This window comes from Chenopodium album, chromosome 4 (genome assembly GCF_948465745.1).
Source record: "Chenopodium album chromosome 4, dcCheAlbu1.1, whole genome shotgun sequence".
Taxonomy (NCBI): domain Eukaryota; kingdom Viridiplantae; phylum Streptophyta; class Magnoliopsida; order Caryophyllales; family Amaranthaceae; genus Chenopodium; species Chenopodium album.
The window spans coordinates 2,551,605-2,572,146 of record NC_137837.1 but is presented as its reverse complement, the minus strand read 5'-3'; the positions used below and the strand labels follow the sequence as shown (position 1 = coordinate 2,572,146).

Genomic DNA, 20,542 nt, shown 5'->3' with positions numbered 1-20,542 from the left:
CTAAAGCGATCTAGTTGTCCCAAAAATTGATAGAATTTGTTATATACACCCAGGTGTATCATATACCCAAGTAACCCAAGATTAGTGTTTGCTCCTCATTTCATTTGATGATTAAATAAAAAAACAATCATCAAAATGAGAACAAAATACTCATGGGTCTACGGTACACCCGGGTGTATATAACAAGCTCTCGAAAATTGAAAGCAAGATTTTTTTTTTTTTTTTTTTCTAGACCATTGTTCTCCCAAATTTTGAGGTCAAAATTATAGAGTACAAGCTTTTGATATTACGGAGTATGTTACAACCCAATCATAACTTTTGAAAGGAACAATTTTTATTTTATTTTTTATTTTTGAGAAAAAGCCTTATTGAATCGAAACCTCTCACAAGTCAGTTGGTCAACGCTTGAGGGTAGAGAGGGATGTAAAGGAACCCCTCTACTCCCAAATCTCTCTTTATAACTTAAGAGGTTAAAAGTTCGAGCCCTAACATCTACACATGCTTGAGAGTAGAGGGATTTCCTTATCTCCTCTCTCTACTCTCGAGCGTTGACAAGTATAGCCGGTCTAAGTAATCTGTTCTAGACTCTAGTTCGGTATGACCTCTTTCCATACCAAAAAATTAATAACATTCTTTAGGATGTCAAGTAGCTTAGTCAACTATTGTAGTTATTAGTTAAAACATTGAAGGATGATACGTAAAACTAAAGAGTAAATACACCTTCTAGATCACCTTCTAGTAAACTCGTATTTATTTATTTATATCTATTTTTAATTATTCTCGACGAGCATCTCCTAGGGACAGGCCAGCCAGGTAGTCAGTGAGTTAGATTTACAGCTCCCTTTGGCACGACCGTACAACTCCGTGCTAAATAACACTCGTAGTTGTCAATAAACGAAGTTAATAAACGAAGTATCCCCGTACATTATAATTTCAGCTACTCTGAATTATTGAATCTATATAATTGGCGAAACTAACATTTTTTATTTTATTCAGAATTACCAACGTTTTTCATAACAGTTTCATTATTATCTAACATTAAGAAATGTCATATGATGTTTCTATCATATGCTAATTTGCCAGCCATGTGTTGGACCATTTTATATTATTGGTTATATGTTGTATGTTTAATGCTTCTATTTACAGTATGTGATCTGTGATGTCTGCCACATATTCTATGTTAGATCTACATTAGATTAGGTTTCATTTCCAAACATTTACTATACATTACTCTAAAATTAAATGAAATATAATCGCGGAGATCGAGAGAGGACGGGAATTTTTTTTTTTTTTTTTTTTTTTTACAACAGAGAATGGGAAATTAAAAATTGGAGAACGTAATTGGAGAACATAATAAAAATTAAAGTGGTTGTATGTAGATCTATAATTCTATATATTACGGAGTAATATGCAACCTGATTAAAGAGTGTGTTTTTATTATGTTATACTCCGTACAAAGTAATATGATTTAATTTTTTTTATACTAAATAATATGTGATATATAAATATAATGTTTGTGCTTGTTTCTCATTGTTATTTATGTGTTATATTAATTAATGCTAGTATATGTGTTTTTATTTATTTATTACAAATTAAATGTGCTTTAATATATGTAAAACTACACATAACAAGTTACAGGACGTATGCTCTAATTTGTAGGGTTGGGACATTGTGACTACTAATAATATCAAGTTTAAAATCAACCTAAATTCAACATAAATTAAAATTTTCTAACTTAAGATGGCTAATAATCATTTTGGGAAATTTCATATGATGCTAACATGATATGCCAACCATGTGTTGGACTATTTTGTATTATTGATTGTATGTTATTTTAATAGTGGACTATTTGTGTGATCATGGCACAAATTCTATATGAGATCTAGATTAGATTATAGGTTTTATGATTTCCAAACCTATCTTAGTCTAAAATAAAATGAAATGGTGGAGAGAGAGGCAGAGAGAGAAAACATTAGAGCTAACTATTTTTAAATTTATTTTAGTAAAATTATGGTAATTGACCTTGGTAGGAAGAGTTGGGACATTATGAATGATGATTAATACAAAGTCAAAATTCAACCTAGAATTAATCTGTTTTAAGTTTGCTAAAAATCATTTTGGGATAATAAAACTTTTAGCGCTCATGGGTTTCACTTTGATTTCTACAAAGTACTCGTATGTTTTATCTTGTTTTGTATCATTTCAACTTTTGTGGATTATTTTTTATGATGATTCATGACGTTCATGCTAGTCAACTCCAAATCATTTTGGACTAGAGCTTTGTTGTACGTTGTGATTGTTGTTTTTAAGTTTGCTATCCAAAACCCTTTTTTTACATAAACAAAACCTAATTTTTATTTGAAATCCAGCAATTTGATAATTATAGGCTAGTTTCCTCAAAAACTAATTATTTTAAACATTTAAAGTAATGTAATGAAAATACAAGACATTATTTACTTGTAAAAATAAACATTCAATTATTAGTAGTGGTTTTTGGCATGGATTTTGTTAGATTTGGGACTTATATTGAATGACTAAGTTCATAATGATTTCTATATCTCGATTCGTAAAAAGTACAAGTACAACATTAATGCGCAAAAACATTGGAAATAAAGAAAACTATCTCAAATCATATATTACTCAAACCCAAAATCACCCTATTACTCACAATAATTGGCTCAAACTTGGATCATCTTATTCAAACCAAATTAGGCTAACCAATTTGACATGTCTAATTGTGATGATGAATCCGCCAATCTAACACAAAGAGTTGTACATGCACATGTTACATGTACCTTCAATTATTAACGTAAAATCACTAATAACACCCTATCACATACTATAATAAATCTAATAAATTAAAATGTTCTAGGCATTTTGATGATCAATTCTTCATCAATAAGTTCATCAATAAATGAATAAAAATCATCATCATCTCCAATAATTTTCTCACTAACTTCATCCCTTTGCCTCTTTTCACCTGAATGTTGTTGCACTTGCTTTGTTGTAGAGGATGATGACGAAGATGAAGAAGAAGAAGAAGATGACCAACTCCCAACTTCATGTGGGAAGTTAAGTCTGGCTTTGCAGCCTCTTAACTCGAATGCTGCCCGATCATAAGCTCGGGCAGCATCCATGTCCGTGTTATACGTACCAAGCCAAATTCTATAGCCTTTACGATTAGGGTCTCTAATTTCCGCCGCAAATCTACCCCATGGTCTTCTCCTCACCCCTATGTAGTTCCCGCATAGTTTATGATTATTAGTAGCATTATCTTTAGTAGCTACCACTTTTCGTGGTTTGCTACAGAACACGTGAAAGGTTTCTTCGTAATCAATACCTTCTTCGAGTGATGATTGGATGTACTCCAGGAGAGGGTCATTGTCTGAATGAGTAGTACGACAATGACCCTCATTATTGCTGAATGAAATTGTGAAAGAGGAAGACCTAGAATTATTGTTTGGAGGATTTAGTTGGGTAGTGAATGAAGAAGAGCTTGAGTTGAGGTTGGTTAATGAAGAGGTTGGAGATGATGAGGTATATTGATCATCAACTTCATCGTCGAAGAGGTGTTGCTCAATTTGTTGTAGGGCTGAGATTGTGTCTTGAGCTAATGGATCCATGATGGATGAGACACCGTCTTCTCCTAAGAGAGATTATTAGATGTTTTTACGAGTATGTGCTTTTCAGATATATGATAACTTTGTAGCGAGAAACTAATTATATGGAGAGTGATAATTAATCTCAATTATCATATCAATGAGAAGCACCTTCTTTTATGTGCACCTAATAATTTACTTTATCGGGATGAGTGTGTCGTTTAACTATGGGAACAATAGCACGTACTTAAATTAGAAATGTTAGAGAGAGGGGGGTGGATATCTGGAAGCTTAAAGTTTGTAACTGAGGTATATATAGAGCTCTAAGAAGAAAAAACCTCATTGGCTAAAAGTGTTGACTCTCAGCCTCTCAGGAGAATCAACTTGAAATTCCTTATTGACTTTGTATTGCTTAGCTGTTCAACAACGGAATTTCTATTATAATAACTTATTCAATGTACAAAGTTTACTGAAATATAGTTACTCGGTCTATAAAATGGAAATAGGTTGAATTTCTCCTCTTGAAATATAATAATGTGTAATATAAGCCATTTCACTTGAGAAGGGTGTTGTATTTTTATCATTTTTATCAATATTAAAGAAAATGAATTTGATTGATCGTTATATTATTTCAGTGCATGACCATGTATGTACGTACCATACTGTTAAAGGATCATCTCAACTAAAAGGTTAAACGGATGGCTGAGATCTAAAAATATGTACATCCCCTCATACGGAGCCCGTTGGGCTAGAAGTATGTGCCCTCCTCATAGCTTGCGCTTAATATTCCACTTGAAGTGGGGGTGGATGAGATTCAAAACCGTAATCTGTGTGTCATGCTGGCTCCGATACCATGTGAAAGGACCAACTAACTCAACCAAAAGCTATACCACCTTAAATGACCATCTCAACCAAAAGTCTAAGCTGATAGTGAGGCCCAACAGGAATATATTATATACTCTATCACATATGTATAATGCGCAAGCTGACTAGCTATACAACTTAAATTTTCCGTCATTGAATGTATCATCATTCAATTAGGTTTAAGGGTTAAATTTTAACTGGGAAACAAGTTGATTAATCTCAAATAAACAGACTATGGGCCTGTTTTGGTTGACTGAACTGAGCTTAACTAAATTGAACTGGACTGAACTTATTGGAACTGAATTGAATATTTTATGAGAGAAAGAAATTAAGAACTGAACTGAACTGAATTTATTAAAACTGAAATGAACTAAACTGAACTGTAAATAAGCTAAAGGTCCTATGTATGTTAGGTAATTGTTGTATTGTTATACAATTTACTTGTAATAATTTAATGAATTTGTTCCTTAAATTCACAACATTAAATCATATAACAGATCAAAGTATTTAGTATAATAAAAAATTCTAAAAACATATAATTGGATTATCCCAGATCTATAGTGGATTACTAAGAGTATTATAGTTTGATTTAGTCATCTTAGATTCCTCCTTATTTATTTATGATTAAAAATCATATTGTATATTACTTCTTTAAAAAAAAATCATATTGTATATTGGTTTTTGCCTAAACATGTCCTATTGACCCGTGAAAACAGGTTGTAGCTTGTAATCATAGGTTTAGAACGTTCCAAGAAATTCTAAATTTAATTTTACAAGGTGGGAGGAGCTAATTAGAAAATTAAATAAATTAAAAGAATAATCCTATGCAATAAAACTCCCTCACCATTTAATTTCTTTTTCTTTTTTGACGATGTAAATAATAAGAGATTGAGGAATTAGAAAAATAAACCTTAGGTCTAAAACTAGCTCCAATATTCAAGTTTTATGTATAGATTAAAATAATCACGGTAAATAAAATTCTCCAATAATGTTTAAATTATGTCCCACTCCCTTTCTAATAACTAAGGCTTGTTCGACATCCACCTTAGTTTATTAATTTACAGTATAATTTTGCCGGTTATATGACTAAAATAGAAATAATGAAATATGAGCCAAAAAATGAATCATACCTACAAAAATCACGATGATTTTGATAAATGACCAAAAAAAATGTGAAATGCTAAACATCGCCCTCGAATCTTCAGGTAACGCCCGCATTTATGTTTAAAACTACGTTCCTATCCTTGTTATAAAACTAACCAAAATTACCTCAACTTTTAATTTTCACTCTCCACAAATATTTTAATTGTCCTCTCTAGTGGTCATTAGCCACCAATGGACACCGATTAACCACCAACCACCATAACTTTTAAATTCAACCAAATAATTCTAATTAATTGTGGAATGCTAAACATCGCCCTTGCTTTTTTGTTTTAGTTTTCCACACAACAAAAAATAATATGGAGTAACAAACAGATCTTAAGCTAATTTAATAATCTTTCTTCACAAATCACGTGGATATAATAATCTTTCTAGATTTATTAGTTAAAATTATGTAAATACTGGAGTAGTAATAATTAAAATTCTGCAACAAATTTTGAAAAAAAACGTGGATGGAATAAATTGGATAAACAGTTGTCATATGATTCTAAGACAAAGTCAACTACCCTTTGGGTATTAATCAAATACGAAGAAATAAGCAGATTAAAATGTATAATTTAAAAATTCATACGAGTAATTTTCATCAGGTGAAATTAAATGGGGCATACGTACTAAAATCAATTATATGTGATTTATTAATAATGTTGAAATTTTCTATCATAGCTAACAATGATCATTGTATTAGTACTAAGAGTACGAGATAGTTGATTAATTATAATCAGATAAAAGACAAAATTATTGAATATCTACTATCTAGAATAGTTAAGGACAAATTTTAATTAATTTTTTGGCTTGACTATTAATTCAATCCAAGGCATCTAAATAAATTTGACAGTGTTATTAAATCATAATCCATGGTTGCGTTGGGCTTGAATTTGTCTGGCTGATCCAACGTATATTGACTTGCTTGAATTGTATTACTACATGTATAATACATTATACATTTGTGATAGGTTGCTTTTTTATACAGATTCAACCAAATACGAAGTACTAGGTTTACTCCGTAACTAAATACTACTCCGTATTAATAGTAGAAATAATGATACTCCGTATGTAGTTTAGGTTTTAAAACTATTCATGTTTATTGACTCTAATTACTCAACATGTAATTAATACAAGTATATTCATTCATTAACTAGTGTGTGATTTGGACTTGGCTCCGGGTGCTACTCTAAGTTTTTTTTTTTTTTTTTTTTTTTTTTTTTTTTTTGTTAAAACCATCACTACAAGAAAACAGCCAAATAACGACGGAAAAATTCCGTCGGAAACACCCTGTTTTCCGTTGAAAACTGTCGTCGGAAAACCTTTTGTAAGAAAATTGACCTTTTCCGATGGAATTTCCGTCGGAAACACCTTTTCCGACGGAAATTCCGTCGAAATTCATTCGTCGGAAAAAAGTTTCCAGCCAGGAAAAATCCGTCGTAAATCTCCGACGGAACAGTATTTCGTCGGAACTTTCCGACGGAAATTCCGTCGGAAAATGGTCCAGCCAAAATATAAAAATAAAAAAGCTGCACGACCCCTGGCGTAGCGTGTCACCACCCTAGCCCTAGCAGACCACCACCGCCACGGCGCCACTACCCCCCACATCAGCCACATCCAGCTCTGGCTCCCTAACCCTAACCACACCACCACCACCACTAACACCACCAGTCCACCACGCACTGACCCTCAAACTAACCCTAAGCCCAGATCTAAACTATCCCACCCAAACCACACCACCAATCACCGCAACCCGAACTACACCACCATTCACCCTAACCCTAAACCCAGCCACCATCAATCACCGTTACCCGAACCACACCACCACTCAGGCCGCCACTCTCCCCAAACTAAGTTAAGCCCAGATCTAAAAACTATCCCCACCCATACCCCAAACCCGTTTACCTGAATTAACAGCTTTACCCGAAACCTACAAAATTTCTCAAAAATTGTGGATATTAGCCTTCAATTTTAGAATTTTTTGACTTTTTTTGTCCGGAAATAAAAATTTCCGAAATGTTTACCATGGTCCCTAATATCCTCTGGGAGTCCAATTGGTTGGGTGGAACCATCAAATTTGCCTTTAAACGGCCAATTTTCCGATTTACAACTTGCACCGATTTCATTAATTCAAGCCTACCACGAACATTTATGACAACATATAATGATCATATATGATTCCAAATGGGATTATATGACCCCAAGATGTATCTCCTAAAATCTCAAGCCTTTTCGATATGGGTCCAAAAACCTCCAAAATTTCTCAAAAAGCGTGTATATTAGCATTCAATTTGGAATTTTTTTACTTTTTTTCGTCCGGAAATAAAAATTGCCGAAATTTTTACCATGGTCCCTAATACCATCCAAGAGTCCAATTGGGTGGGTGAAACCATCCAATTTGCCTTTAAACGGCCAATTTACTGGTTTACAACTTGTACAAATTTCATTAACTGAAGCCTACCACGAACATTTATGACAACATATAATGATCATTTGTGTTTCCAAACGGCATTTTATGACCCCGAGATGTATCCCTTAAAATCTACTTTATTTTCGACACCGGGCTCCGAAACTTTTGAAATTTCTAAAAAAACATGGATATTAGCCTTCAATTTTGGAATTTTTTGACTTTTTTTCGCACGGAAAAAAAATTGCCGAAATGTTTACCATGGTCCCTAATACCCCCCGGGAGTCCAATTGGGTAGGTGAAACATTCCAATTTGCCTTTAAACGACCAATTTGCCGGTTTAAAACTAGCACCGATTTCATTAACTCTAACCTACCACAAACATTCATGACAGAAAATAATGATCATATATGGTTCCAAACGGCATTATATGACCCCGAGACGTATCCCATTGAATTTCAAGACTTTTGGACACTGAGCCCCGAAACCTCCAAAATTTCTCAAAAAACGTGGATATTAGCCTTAAATTTTGGAATTTTTTTTGACTATTTTTTCACTTGTAAATTAAAATTGCTGAAATATTTACCATGGTCTCATGATCATAAATTTCCGTTGCTGATAATTATACGTAGATCCCTGCATCCATGACTCTTTTTGTCCAAGGTATATACTTCTTTGTGTCATTAAGCTAAGCTAAATTGGGGCTTAGCCCGCCCTGCCCCCTAGTTTGCATTAAAAACAAATACTGTGTTAAATTAGAAGGCTTTATACGGAATTTGTCCAATTTTAGAGATTTTAGGATTCAGTGTTGACAATTCAAGTTATATTAAGGATAAAGAATGCATATCAGGGTCATATTTTTTTGAGCTCTGGTCAAAAAAAAAAAATGTTTTGAACAAAATACAACCAATAATATGTCAAACAAAGGCCTATGGTGGCCTTTGCATTGATGAAGGATTGAAGGAGAAGTGTATAAACCAACTAATTAAATTGACAATATAAAGGGTAAATTGGCATCCCAGGGATCCGTGGGAAGGTTTCCGATCTAATCTCTTCCCGAGCTCAAAAAAGTCGAACTTTATTCAAACGAAGACTATATATAATTCACGTTTCGGACCAATTCATGAAAAAAAAAATCAAAATTGAAGTGAATATTGGGGTTATATTAGCTGATTTGAAATCATAACAGACCTACCAATAAATATACAAAATGTAGAGAATGATTTTGGTTTACCAATGTGGTTATCTCAAGCGAGCTGAGAAACTATAGTAATGCCGTAATTTTTAATTAGGCTTGTAATATACTCCCTTTGTTCATAATAATCGCAATACTTTCCTTTTTCATTCGTTTCATAACAATAGTTTCTCTCCTACCAACCCCACTTAAATTACTTTATTTATTATTATTATTATTTTTCTCTCTACTAACAATTAAATATATCCCTACTGAGGGCCTGAACTGAACTAAACAAAACAAAATTGAACTGAATTGAATATTTTAAAATTGTCAGGAACTACATGCTTAATAGGGGTATTTGGAAACAACTACCCACTAAAAAATTTTATCAAAAAAACTACCCCATAAATTTAAAAAGTTAGAGTAGCACTACCCATTTGCATTTTCCGGCGAGAAAGTCCGGCGTGTGGGGCCCACTTTTTCAATTTTTCTTCTGAAAATTCCTAATTGAAGAAGTGAAAACAAGTAGGGTATACAATTCATAGGTAATTCTTCTCTTTTAATCCATTAATTATGAATTTTGATGTTAGGGTGTAACAATTAGAAAAATTAGGGTTCTTAGAAATTGGGGATAATTTGAAATTGGTTGAATTTGTTGCTTTAAATTCAAATAAATTATCTTAGGGTTACGAATTAAGGTCCAATTTGTCATTGCATCGTGTCTTTTCAGAGAAAAATTGAAAAAGTGGGTCCATGCGCCGGACATTCTCGCCGAAAAATGCAAATGGGTAGTGCTATTCTAACTTTTAAAATAAAGGGGGTAGTTTTTTTGATAAAATTTTTTAGTGGGTCGTTGTTTCCAACTACCCCTATTAAACGTGTAGTTCTTGACAAATTTTCCTATTTTATGAGATGAGGAAGTTAAGTATTGAGCTGAACTGAAAATAATCTGAAGTAACAGGTTATCAAGGGTGTATATGTAAATTATATCTAACTTTGTTTAATTGTTGTTTTCTCTCTCCTATTTCAATGTTTTGATATTTTCTGATTTTTACTCTTCTCCTTCAACCTTTTGTTGTTTTCGCTCTCCTCCTTCAACCTTCAATTTCAATGGTGGAAAGTACATCTTTTCACTTTATTACGTCAAACAAGTCGAAATCAATGGAGGGGGAATAGCTTATCTACCCTTTAGAGTTAACCATGCCCGTTATTCTCACTTTGGTTATTTGGGTTCTCGTTTAATTCCAACGGCGAAGCCGTCGAAAATGGTGGTGCGAAGTCAAATTCAATGGAGGAAGGAAAGCTCAGCTGCCCTTTAGGGTTAACCATGCCATTAATTTTTCCTATTGTTATTAGGGTTTTCGTTTAACGGACTTGAAAGAGAAGGTCAAATTTTTAGGAATCGCCACGGTAGGGGTTGGTTAAACGAAAACCCTAATAACAAAAGGAGAAATTATCACGAAATTAAAGCCCGGTCAAATTTTTAGCTATCCTTTAGAGTTAACCATGCCATTAATTTCTTCTTTTGTTATTAGGGTTTTCGTTTCCGTTCCTAAAACTCTATGTCAACCCAACTGTTGCGATTATCACGAAATGGAGGGAATATTCCTTTAAAGATGTTAACCATTTTTCATATAAAAAAAATTTCTTATTTAAATAATTGTATTTAAGAAAAACTTCCGCCTCAATATAATACGCTAAATTGCTTAGAGTCAATGACCCATCAAGGCCATCATCATGTCAAGTATTCGTTGAAGATAATATTTTTAACATTATTTTGAAAGAAGCTTACAATAATTTAATTGTTTAACCCAAATTTGACGATCATCTATTCATTGTTGTCTTTTGCGGTTTCAAAAGCTCATAGTTATACCAATACATTGTGGATGTATCCTAACTTAATTGGTAAAGTCTTGAAATCTCTTAAATAGTATAGTATGTGTCGATTGGACAAAAATGTAATTCACTGTGACAATATGAGATTAAATTTTCATCATTATCATTACTAGGATTACAAAATTAAAATATATTGAATTTTTACATTTTTGAACTTAAATTAAATGACTGCTCACAAAAATTAGTACGGAAATCCCTAATAGTTTTTTTTTCTCTTTTTTTTTTGTAATTTTGAAAGAACAATTAGTAATAGTTAAATGTATAATAAATGATAAGTTTTAGTTTTGAGAGAAGACAAGCCCTAAATGTATTTGTGTATATTTCTTTCTACAAAAATATATAATAAATGATAAAACGGTAAACATAATATGTAAAACAAAAATTCATTTATTGAATAGTGTGGATGACAAAATGTCAAAATATACATAGTGATAATTTTTTTTTTTCTAGGTTAAAATTTGACCGTAAATTTCTTCTAGAATATAATGATTATAAAAAATAATAATATGAAAGCACTAGAATTACTCGTATAAATTTACCAATAATAGTAATTTACAGTCAAACTTAAACCTCAAATAAGAAAATGACAAGATTAGTTACATTAATTTAGGCAATTTGATGAATAATTGGTCTTCATTATCAAAAGAACAATAATTATTTTTTAATTCTCCTTCACCATTATCAATTCTTTGCCTTTTCTCACCTAAGCGTTGCACTTGATCAATTGTTCGTTTAGTAGATGAAGACCAACACCCAACTTCATGAGGAAAATTGAGTCTAGCTTTATGGCCACGTATATCGAAAGCTGCCCGATCGTATGCTCGGGCAGCTTCGATAGCCGTGTTATACGTACCAAGCCATATCCTATACCCTTTACGACTAGGATCTCGAATTTCCGAGGCAAATCTACCCCACGGCCTTCTTCTCACCCCAATATAATTCCCACTATTATTTTTATGTCGTCGGTCATCTTTATGACCAACTTTACGTGGTTTGGTGCAGAATGCACGAAAGGTTTCATCGTAATCAATGTCTTCCTCATCAAGCGATGAGTAAATGTATTGTAGGCGAGTATCATCTAAACAACCACTTTCAGTAGTAGTAAAGGAAATGTTGAAGGTTGTAACTTTTGTGTTATTTTGTAAAAATTGGTCGCTAAATGATGATGACGAGGATGATGATGAGGAGGAGGATGACTTTGAGCTAAGCTTGGTTGTTGTGGAGGTTCGCGGTGAGAGTTGGTCGTCGAATAGGTGGTTTTCGATGAGTTGTAAGGCGGTGGCCGTGTCCGGTGCTAATAATGATTCCATTGCTAAGTTGTTTGTAAATTATTTTGTAAGGTTAATATGAATAATTTTTTTTTTTCTTAGTGATTTATAGAGAGAACTAGTAATGAAAAGGAGGAAGGTCTTGGAAGAAAAAGGTTAGGGCGTTGAGGTTTATATAGAGCTACGTATATCCAATAATACAATCTATTCAAACAAGATATTATTATTTTAATCATCATTTGGTCAACAATTAACATGGTTTACTTAGATACCTTACTCGGTCAAAAAGGGAAGAATGTTGATTTTCAAATAGCTAGGCTGTTAGTTTGTTTTTATGAGTACTATATTATTACATTGTTTAATACTCCCGCCGTGTTTAAATAAATGCAAACTTTTTTTTAAGTAACTTATTTCTAATTTTTTAATAATATTCTCTCTACTTTTTAATAACATTCTATGGAATATTAACTAATGGTTCCCATAAAACTCCTTACTTTCTACTTTTTCCTCAAACTTATACCCCACTATATATTATTATTTTAATAAATTTAAGGAAAATTTGTAAGGAAAGTCCTTTTAAGTAGACCTTTTTGTGACAAAGGCCCTTTTATAAAAAAAAAGTGGCACAAAAGGTCCTTATATCATGTTTAGGTTGTAAGGAGGGTCCTTTGACCATTTTCCGGCGTTGACTTTTTTATTTTCCGGCCAAAAAAAGTTACATCTAAGTTCCCTTTTTTCTCCCTTCTCTTTGACCTCGTTTTCCCCTTCCCCCCCCCCCCCTATTAAACCCTAATTTCTTAAAACAATTAACACCAAACTTCAATTGTAATCCCATAAATTAAAATTGAAGGCTATTCAAAGTAATTTAAGGCTAATCCTCCCCACGATGAGAGAAAACAGGGAAAAAAGGGAACTTAACTTCATAAGTCACGTGCTTTACACGTGCCTTTTTTTTTTTACGGAAAATAAAAAAGTCAACGCTGGAAAATGGTCAAAGGACCCTCCTCACAACCCAAACATGATATAAGGACCTTTGTACCACCTTTTTATAAAAGGGCCTTTGTCACAAAAAGGTCTAGTTAAAAGGACCTTCCCCACAAATTTTTCTTGTAACTAATCTTTTTAAAACTCCGTGAAAGTCAAAATTTTTCATCAATTTAAACACGGAGGGAGTATTTAAAGCTTTGTTCTATTCACCTTATTTTCACCTATTTTATGTCTTAAATTAAATATGATAAGATAAATTCAAGAAAAAAAAAATATTTTGATAAGGATTACCCAACTAAGGAGTTCAAATTGTGACTAATATATGAATGGTCTAATAATAATTAAGTTGAGTTATATGTGTTCAAATAAATACTGAAAATCAAGTAAATAGAACATACTCACGTAAAAGCCGCACATTATGTTAATGGTGAATAATTCCATTAGATTGTTTGTATAATAAGCTCTCAGTCCTATAGAAAGGACAAAGAGCCTTGAACTAGTAAACTTTTAGAAAAATGAAAAGGTTAAAACGAAAATGTATGGTGAGCCTATATATATATATAGGCTTAAGGTTAAAGTTATTTAATTCTATATAAGATATAACAATAGATTAATTACTTTAATTAAGCTTTAAGATCTTTAACTACTCTATACAATTATTCTTCAAAATCTCAATCTTCGAAATATTTGCACTCTGTCTGCTGTCAAAAAAAAAAAAAAAAAAAAAAAAAGAAAATATTTGCACTCCCTTTGAAAAAGGGAAAAACATATATCCTCCGTCAGCTATCTAGCTAGCACATCTAGGCTATGTTTGTATCATTGGTTGTGTGCATTATGAATGATAAGGACACAAAACAATAACTGCTTCTAAAAAATTTCTGATATTACAGTATAAAATATAATCCCGGACCTCAATCATCAAATTAAGCTTTTGGTTGAGTTGAACCTTCAGCACTTTCTCATTTCGCTCATCAAAACTAAATTAAAGTACTTTGTAGTAATTTTAGTAAAATTAGAAGCTTAATTATCTGAAATATGGTAAATTGAAAAAAAATTATGAAAAGTCTAAGTAAAAAATAACATGAACGAAGTATTATTTATTTTAATGACCACCATAACGCCAGTGAAAAGGAAATACCAAGTATATATACTCCTCATTAAGAAATTGGAGTGAAGTTACTTAGCTTGTTGATTTTTGACTAAGCTATCTTGTATTACGTACTACTACTGAATTACTGATCTAGGGTAGTCTCCATGAAAATGTAATAGTGTCTTCTTTATTTAACATTAATCGAACAATTAGGGTATAACTCATTAACTCCTCTATTTTCTTAATTTTTACTCATCTCGATCTTATAGAATAGATTTCAAATATAGCTCGAAATAGAGTTTATTGTATCATGCACAAGGCAGCTTAGTTACAATAACCAGTTGTACATAAAAAATTGACCATACAATATAGGGTACGAACGAGTAAGTATAGAGTTATGAATTGAAATAAAGCTTGACAGTGTAAGTCTAAACAATCGTCAATGGTCAGCCAAAGAGCATTTCGGTTAGAGGCACATAATATGATCGCAAATCTTTACTCTTACGCCTAATTAATCAAGCTAAGCTAATTCAATAATTTTAAGGCCTAATGTATGTTGGTTAGTATCTTCTTCTTGATCACACCACAGGAATCTTTATATTTTACAATTAGTAATAATTTTAAGTTTAATTAACTTCATTAATAATGATGTGAAAATTTAATTAGCTATTAAGAGAAGCTAAGTATCTCCTATGTTTTTAGAATAAACTGATTTTAAATTGTTCACGAGCAATCCTGTATTTTACCCCGCCTATTAATATTCCAAAATGAAGACAAAACAAGAACATAAATTGATAAAGTGTAGTAAAGAATTAATTTAATGATCAATGATGTATAATGGACGATTTATAATTTATTAATTTGTAATTTTGTACTCCTATTTATGAAACGAATTGAAGCATTTACTGGTCTAGGCACTATATTGACTTCCAAACTTGTAAACTAACTTCATTCAACCGTGAAGCCTCTTTCCAATCATTGACCGAATCAATTGCTTGCGTTTTCTTGACTTTCTTAGGCTAAAACATTGACTTCACATTATCAATTATTTTTTTGACCCAAAACTTCATATTATCATTATACACACCTAATGGCTGATAATACTAATTTGTAAAAAAAAAATCATATTTTCTCTATCTCTAAATTAGAACTAGCAATCTCTGACAAGACACGGGAACATGACCGAATTACTGACACGGCTTGAACACGAAGTCGATATGACATGAAACCAACCTGAATACGACGTTTTTTGATAAAGTGGTCAAATAGCATTTACATAATATTGATTTTACGAACAACACGAAATTGACACGAGATTAAATACAAATACAAAACGACTTTTTGCCAGCTCTACTCTAAATACTATATATGGAACGAACAATTAGGGTCTGTTCACTTCAACTTAATTTCAGTTTAGATCAACAGCTCCAGTCAGTTCAGTTCGGTTCTTAATTTTCTTCTGTCATAAACAATTCAGTTCAGTTCAGTTCAGCTTATTTAAGCAAATCAGAACAGGCCCTTAGTGTCCCATTTAAATCATTTATGTAATGAATATATAATATATAAATAAATTATTTAATATTATTGTAATTTTGCAAATTCATTTTCTCATAGAACTCACAACTCGCAACGAATAACACGCTTTAGATGAAAAAAAAAAAGGTTTAATATATAATCTATATAATGAAAATGAGGGGGTTAAGTTTGTTAATTGTTTGACTCACTAAATTACAAAGTAGCCAACATAATTGGAACTTGTCTTTCTTTTAAATATTGCATCACGTTTTATCCTTTGTCAAAAAAATGAAAAATAAGAAGAAAAAAAAATAAAAATATTGCATCATTTCGATTTTTTACATTATTTTTATATAAAATTTATTAATTCGGTGTGAAAAGGATTATATAAAGTAAGCACTATTATTTAAAACCTTTAACCTATTTTCTCTCTGAGGTTCCCAAAACTCAAAGTACGCTTGAATCAACACACTAATTCTTAGGTACGTAATAACAAACTCTTTAACTGGTTGATTGTGTAATTGCATGTTCTTATATCATTCAATAGCAAGGAGACCAAATCAGCAATTAAATTAGTCACACAAAATAAGCATGTGCAATTAAGTAAAGTATGTAAAATTAAAGTTAAAATACAAATAGAAAAAGAAATAATGAATTTAAACATATTCCGTATTTATAAACAACATTTTTTGGTGTGGCCAGCCAGGCAGCCACACTGTGCGGCAAGTTGACACGCACCAAAACACTGACCAGATAATCCTTGACCGACCTAGTAACCCCGGCCACCCTAGTTAGCCACATATGAAAATTTGTGATTTTTGAATTATTACTATGTATACGAAGTATATATGCGCTCACGGGAATAATTAAGGCTAGGTGTTCCATGTCATGAATAATAATAATAGAAATTAATTGCTAATGTATAATGTATATAAGCAAGTAAATGTGATAAAAAGGTGCACAATAGATTAATAATATAATTTATAAAGTGTATGGTGCAACTACGTACTAAATCGTTTGACACAGGACCTACTTGTATGTAATCAAACTATATATTGCCTCAAAATATTATACCAAGTACATACAAGTATCTGTACTTTCAAGAATACATATAAAAAAAAAAAAAAAAAAATCAAATCGAAATATTTCTCTCTAGATCAAACACAATCTTTATGAAACAACCAACTCTTAATTTTCTATTAAAAATAGAGTAAGAAAATGTTTTTTAGAAATAAATGAAAGGCCAAATAAACCTATTTGTCCACTCTTTGCTTTCCTACTTATGAGTTATAAGAGTTGGAGCACGTTTAGTTAGTTTTTTTTTTTTTTTTTTTTTTTTTTTTTTTTTTTTTTTTTTTGGTGTTTAGAGAGCCACAAGGGCGGGGATGAGAATCGATCACAGGATCTCCTGGAATCGGGAGGGAAGCTCTAACCACTTGAGCTATCCATCACTCTCAGGAGCACGTTTAGTTTTATAGATAAAATTACGACAAAGACACTAAAAAGATTTAATATCTCTATTTCAGTTGTAATCATTCGTACTTTATTTTTGTTTTTTTCCTAAAATTCTTTTGTGATAATGTCAAAAAATCAACGTCGACGTGTGTATTTTATTTTTGGTCAAAAATGTCAATTGAACTGATAGACACTTCACTAGTTAGAATTCTATTTTTTTTACAAAAAAAAAAAAAAAAAAAACTAATTTTCCTATTAGGATTATTAATTTAATAAAGAAGGAAAAATCAAGTCGATAATATGGAAATTAGCCTTAATATAATGATTTATTGATTTGGTTCATCTCCTGTATCCAGTTTGTATAATAACTGAATTCTCACTAAACCACATTAGAAGTAGACCAAGTAGTACATACATACTTCATACTAGCTATAGTCTACAAATCTTGACTATAATTTATACAAACGTATAAGAAAAGAAAACGGTATCAAGTTGAAAATTGTTAGTGTCATTTCATATTATTTTATACGAATTTTTATTACTACGCAATTAATTAAAGATATTAGATATTTTAGTTTAGTTAACTTAGACAATAATTTGGCATCAAGTTTCTGTAATAAACTGATGAAAAGAAAAGCTCATAATGCTATAATTTTTATTTAGACTATTCATAATTATATTTACTCTGTATAATATATATAGTACGTATATTTATTTTTTTATTTGAAGTGAATAATAAGATCATAAAATAAATAAGGTAAATTATACATGCCCTTAATTGTAATTGAAGCTTTTGTTTAGCTTGTGGTAGGTGTATGTGTATTGTGCGTATTTTATGTATCGATTAGTATATATATATATGCATACAAATAGACATATTCATTTAAAAAAATCCCTTCATCCTCCTTCCGCTATGATTGTGAATTGTGATGGTGTAATATTCTCCTAATAAACAAATATTCCTTTCGAGAATTTAATTTACATACATATTCCGTATATTGTATCAACTCTAAGCTTATGACATGCAAATTACACATAAAAAGTGGAATAGAGGATTCAAAATTAATTATTTTGTGTACAAGTTCATGCACTAGTGATCACGGGCATAAATTTAGGAAATGGGCACTAGAAATTCTCATGATACATGGGATGTGTCAAAGGATATGATTTTGACCAAAATTATTTGCTTTATTATGTTCCAGCAATGAAGCCATAATACCAGGAATTTAACAATTTCACAGTTCACACTCCACTAACAAATCACCCACGTACATAATTTTTTTTTTATTTTACTCATCTTACTTCACTAACAAATATTTTATTTATATTTTTGTTACATTAGTTTACATGTAATTGGCTCAAACTTTTATTTAACACAAAGTATATAATATCCTCCCTCTAATTCAGGAACCTATGTTTTAGTTTGAAATTTCAAAATTTCATGCACTATACTATACTTGTATATATATGTATAACTTTGCACATTTTTTGTTTAATTGAATTTCATTCCTAGCCAAATAAACTCACAATTTCTAGCAAATGGAAAGTATTTCTCCAAACAAAGATGATTTCTACTCTTACTACACGAGTGCACCAACTAGTCCTAGGAGGTACAACCGTGCAAATGATTTTTTCTTTCTTAGCATGCCTACTAGCCCCTCAAGGAATTCATCTAAGTTCAAGTCAGGATCGATAACACCCGTGATATCCGAAAATTACTCTCCTTACGCCGATTTTGAATTTGAGGGGAGTAAGAGGTTTGACCCCTATGAGAACAATGGGTTTGAAAAGAGTGGAGATCTTTCTATAGCGTATGCTGATGAGTTGTTTTGTGATGGGAAAATGGTTCCCTTAAGGCTCCCACCACGAGCCCACGACACGAGGGTTGATAAAAGACGTGGTTATCATTCGACTGCCTCGTCTCCAGGGGGAAGAAGCTCTAAGGTCAAGGTGCCATTCTTGAGGCAAAGGAGCTTGTGGAATGATGGGTTTGATCCATTCTTAGCTGCTTTGAACAAGGTTAAGGAAGAAAAAGATGTGATGGGCTCAAGTGAAAAGAAGGCCCAACTTAGGCGGTCCAAGTCACTCTCACCATTTAGAAGGCCCATTGGGTCAGCAAGATGTGATACCCATCATAAACATAACAAAGTGGTTCTAAGCCCAAAGAAAGATGATTTTGGGCCTTTTAGCCCATTTAATCCAAGTGATTTTGGGCCCATCCTAGAACTCAAAGAAAAGATGGAAAAATCTGAGTCGTTAGAGTGTAGGAAGCAAAGGATAAAGAAATATCTATTAAAAAATGCATCATTTGGGAAGAATGTAAATGAGGAAAAGAAACAACATAAAACTCCTTTGTTGCTGAGGAAGATGCATAATACTCAGATATTTGGCTCGAAAAACTCAAACACAATATTCAGGATATCTAGAGGAATGAAGAGTTTGGTGAAACACAGAGCAAGAATTTTTTATTGCTTGGCAAAGGGTTTCAGCTTTTTTGTGTTTATAAACTTTAAAGCCATCTAAAATTGAATTGTTGTCCATTTTATGTGGTGTAAGGTTTTTTTTTTTTTTTTTTTTTTTTTTTTTTGCACAACTACATAATATGCTCGTGATCTACTAGTTGGTTATTTGAACATAAACGGGTCTAGACCACATCCATCACAAACTGTCCACTTTATATGATTAAGGAGGTTTCACCTCAAAACCATATGGCAATGAGGGGAATAACCCCTTAGTCTTATAAAGTAGACACAATTTTCTTATTTCTTCAATGTGGGATACACATCCCAATACAAACTCACTAATAAACTCAACCAATGTGGGACAACACGCCCTCATATGTGGGTTTTCTCATGAGCTCAACACAATTATATGTGTCATCAAGGAGGTTCCAAGGGATTACCCTAATGTTGTGATAAAATCTAACTCCATTGTTGCTATCAAGGCTTTATAGCAACTTTCCAAAGTAGAGGACGAGCTAAAAATTATAGTTAAGGACATCATCAGCTAGGCCAGTAAAAAAGAGCCTTTGTAATATGTATTAAGGTGGGTAGAAGCAATGTCCGTAGAGCCCACTTCCTAGCAGATAGTGTGTTTGTTCTCTATCTTTTCACCACTAAAAAAAAAAAAAAAAGCTCAGTA

General features: G+C 32.0%; 2 protein-coding genes across 2 annotated transcripts; both read right to left on the bottom strand.

Moving 5' to 3' along the window:
* Window positions 1-2,858: 2,858 nt before the first annotated feature.
* LOC145626989 (ethylene-responsive transcription factor 5-like) lies at window positions 2,859-3,623 on the bottom strand. The gene has a single exon (XM_081679415.1). The coding sequence runs from the start codon at window positions 3,621-3,623 to the stop codon at window positions 2,859-2,861; it is 765 nt and encodes a 254-aa protein (XP_081535541.1).
* Window positions 3,624-11,676: 8,053 nt separating this feature from the next.
* On the bottom strand, window positions 11,677-12,444 carry LOC145626300 (uncharacterized). The gene has a single exon (XM_081678728.1). It carries the CDS (start codon window positions 12,394-12,396, stop codon window positions 11,683-11,685), a length of 714 nt encoding a protein of 237 aa, XP_081534854.1. The 5' UTR covers window positions 12,397-12,444; the 3' UTR covers window positions 11,677-11,682.
* Window positions 12,445-20,542: the final 8,098 nt, after the last annotated feature.

Excerpts from the sequence above, each read along its gene's own strand:
- LOC145626989 (XM_081679415.1), bottom strand. The coding sequence starts at position 3,623 with ATGGATCCATTAGCTCAAGACACAATCTCAGCCCTACAACAAATTGAG.
- LOC145626300 (XM_081678728.1), bottom strand. The coding sequence starts at position 12,396 with ATGGAATCATTATTAGCACCGGACACGGCCACCGCCTTACAACTCATC.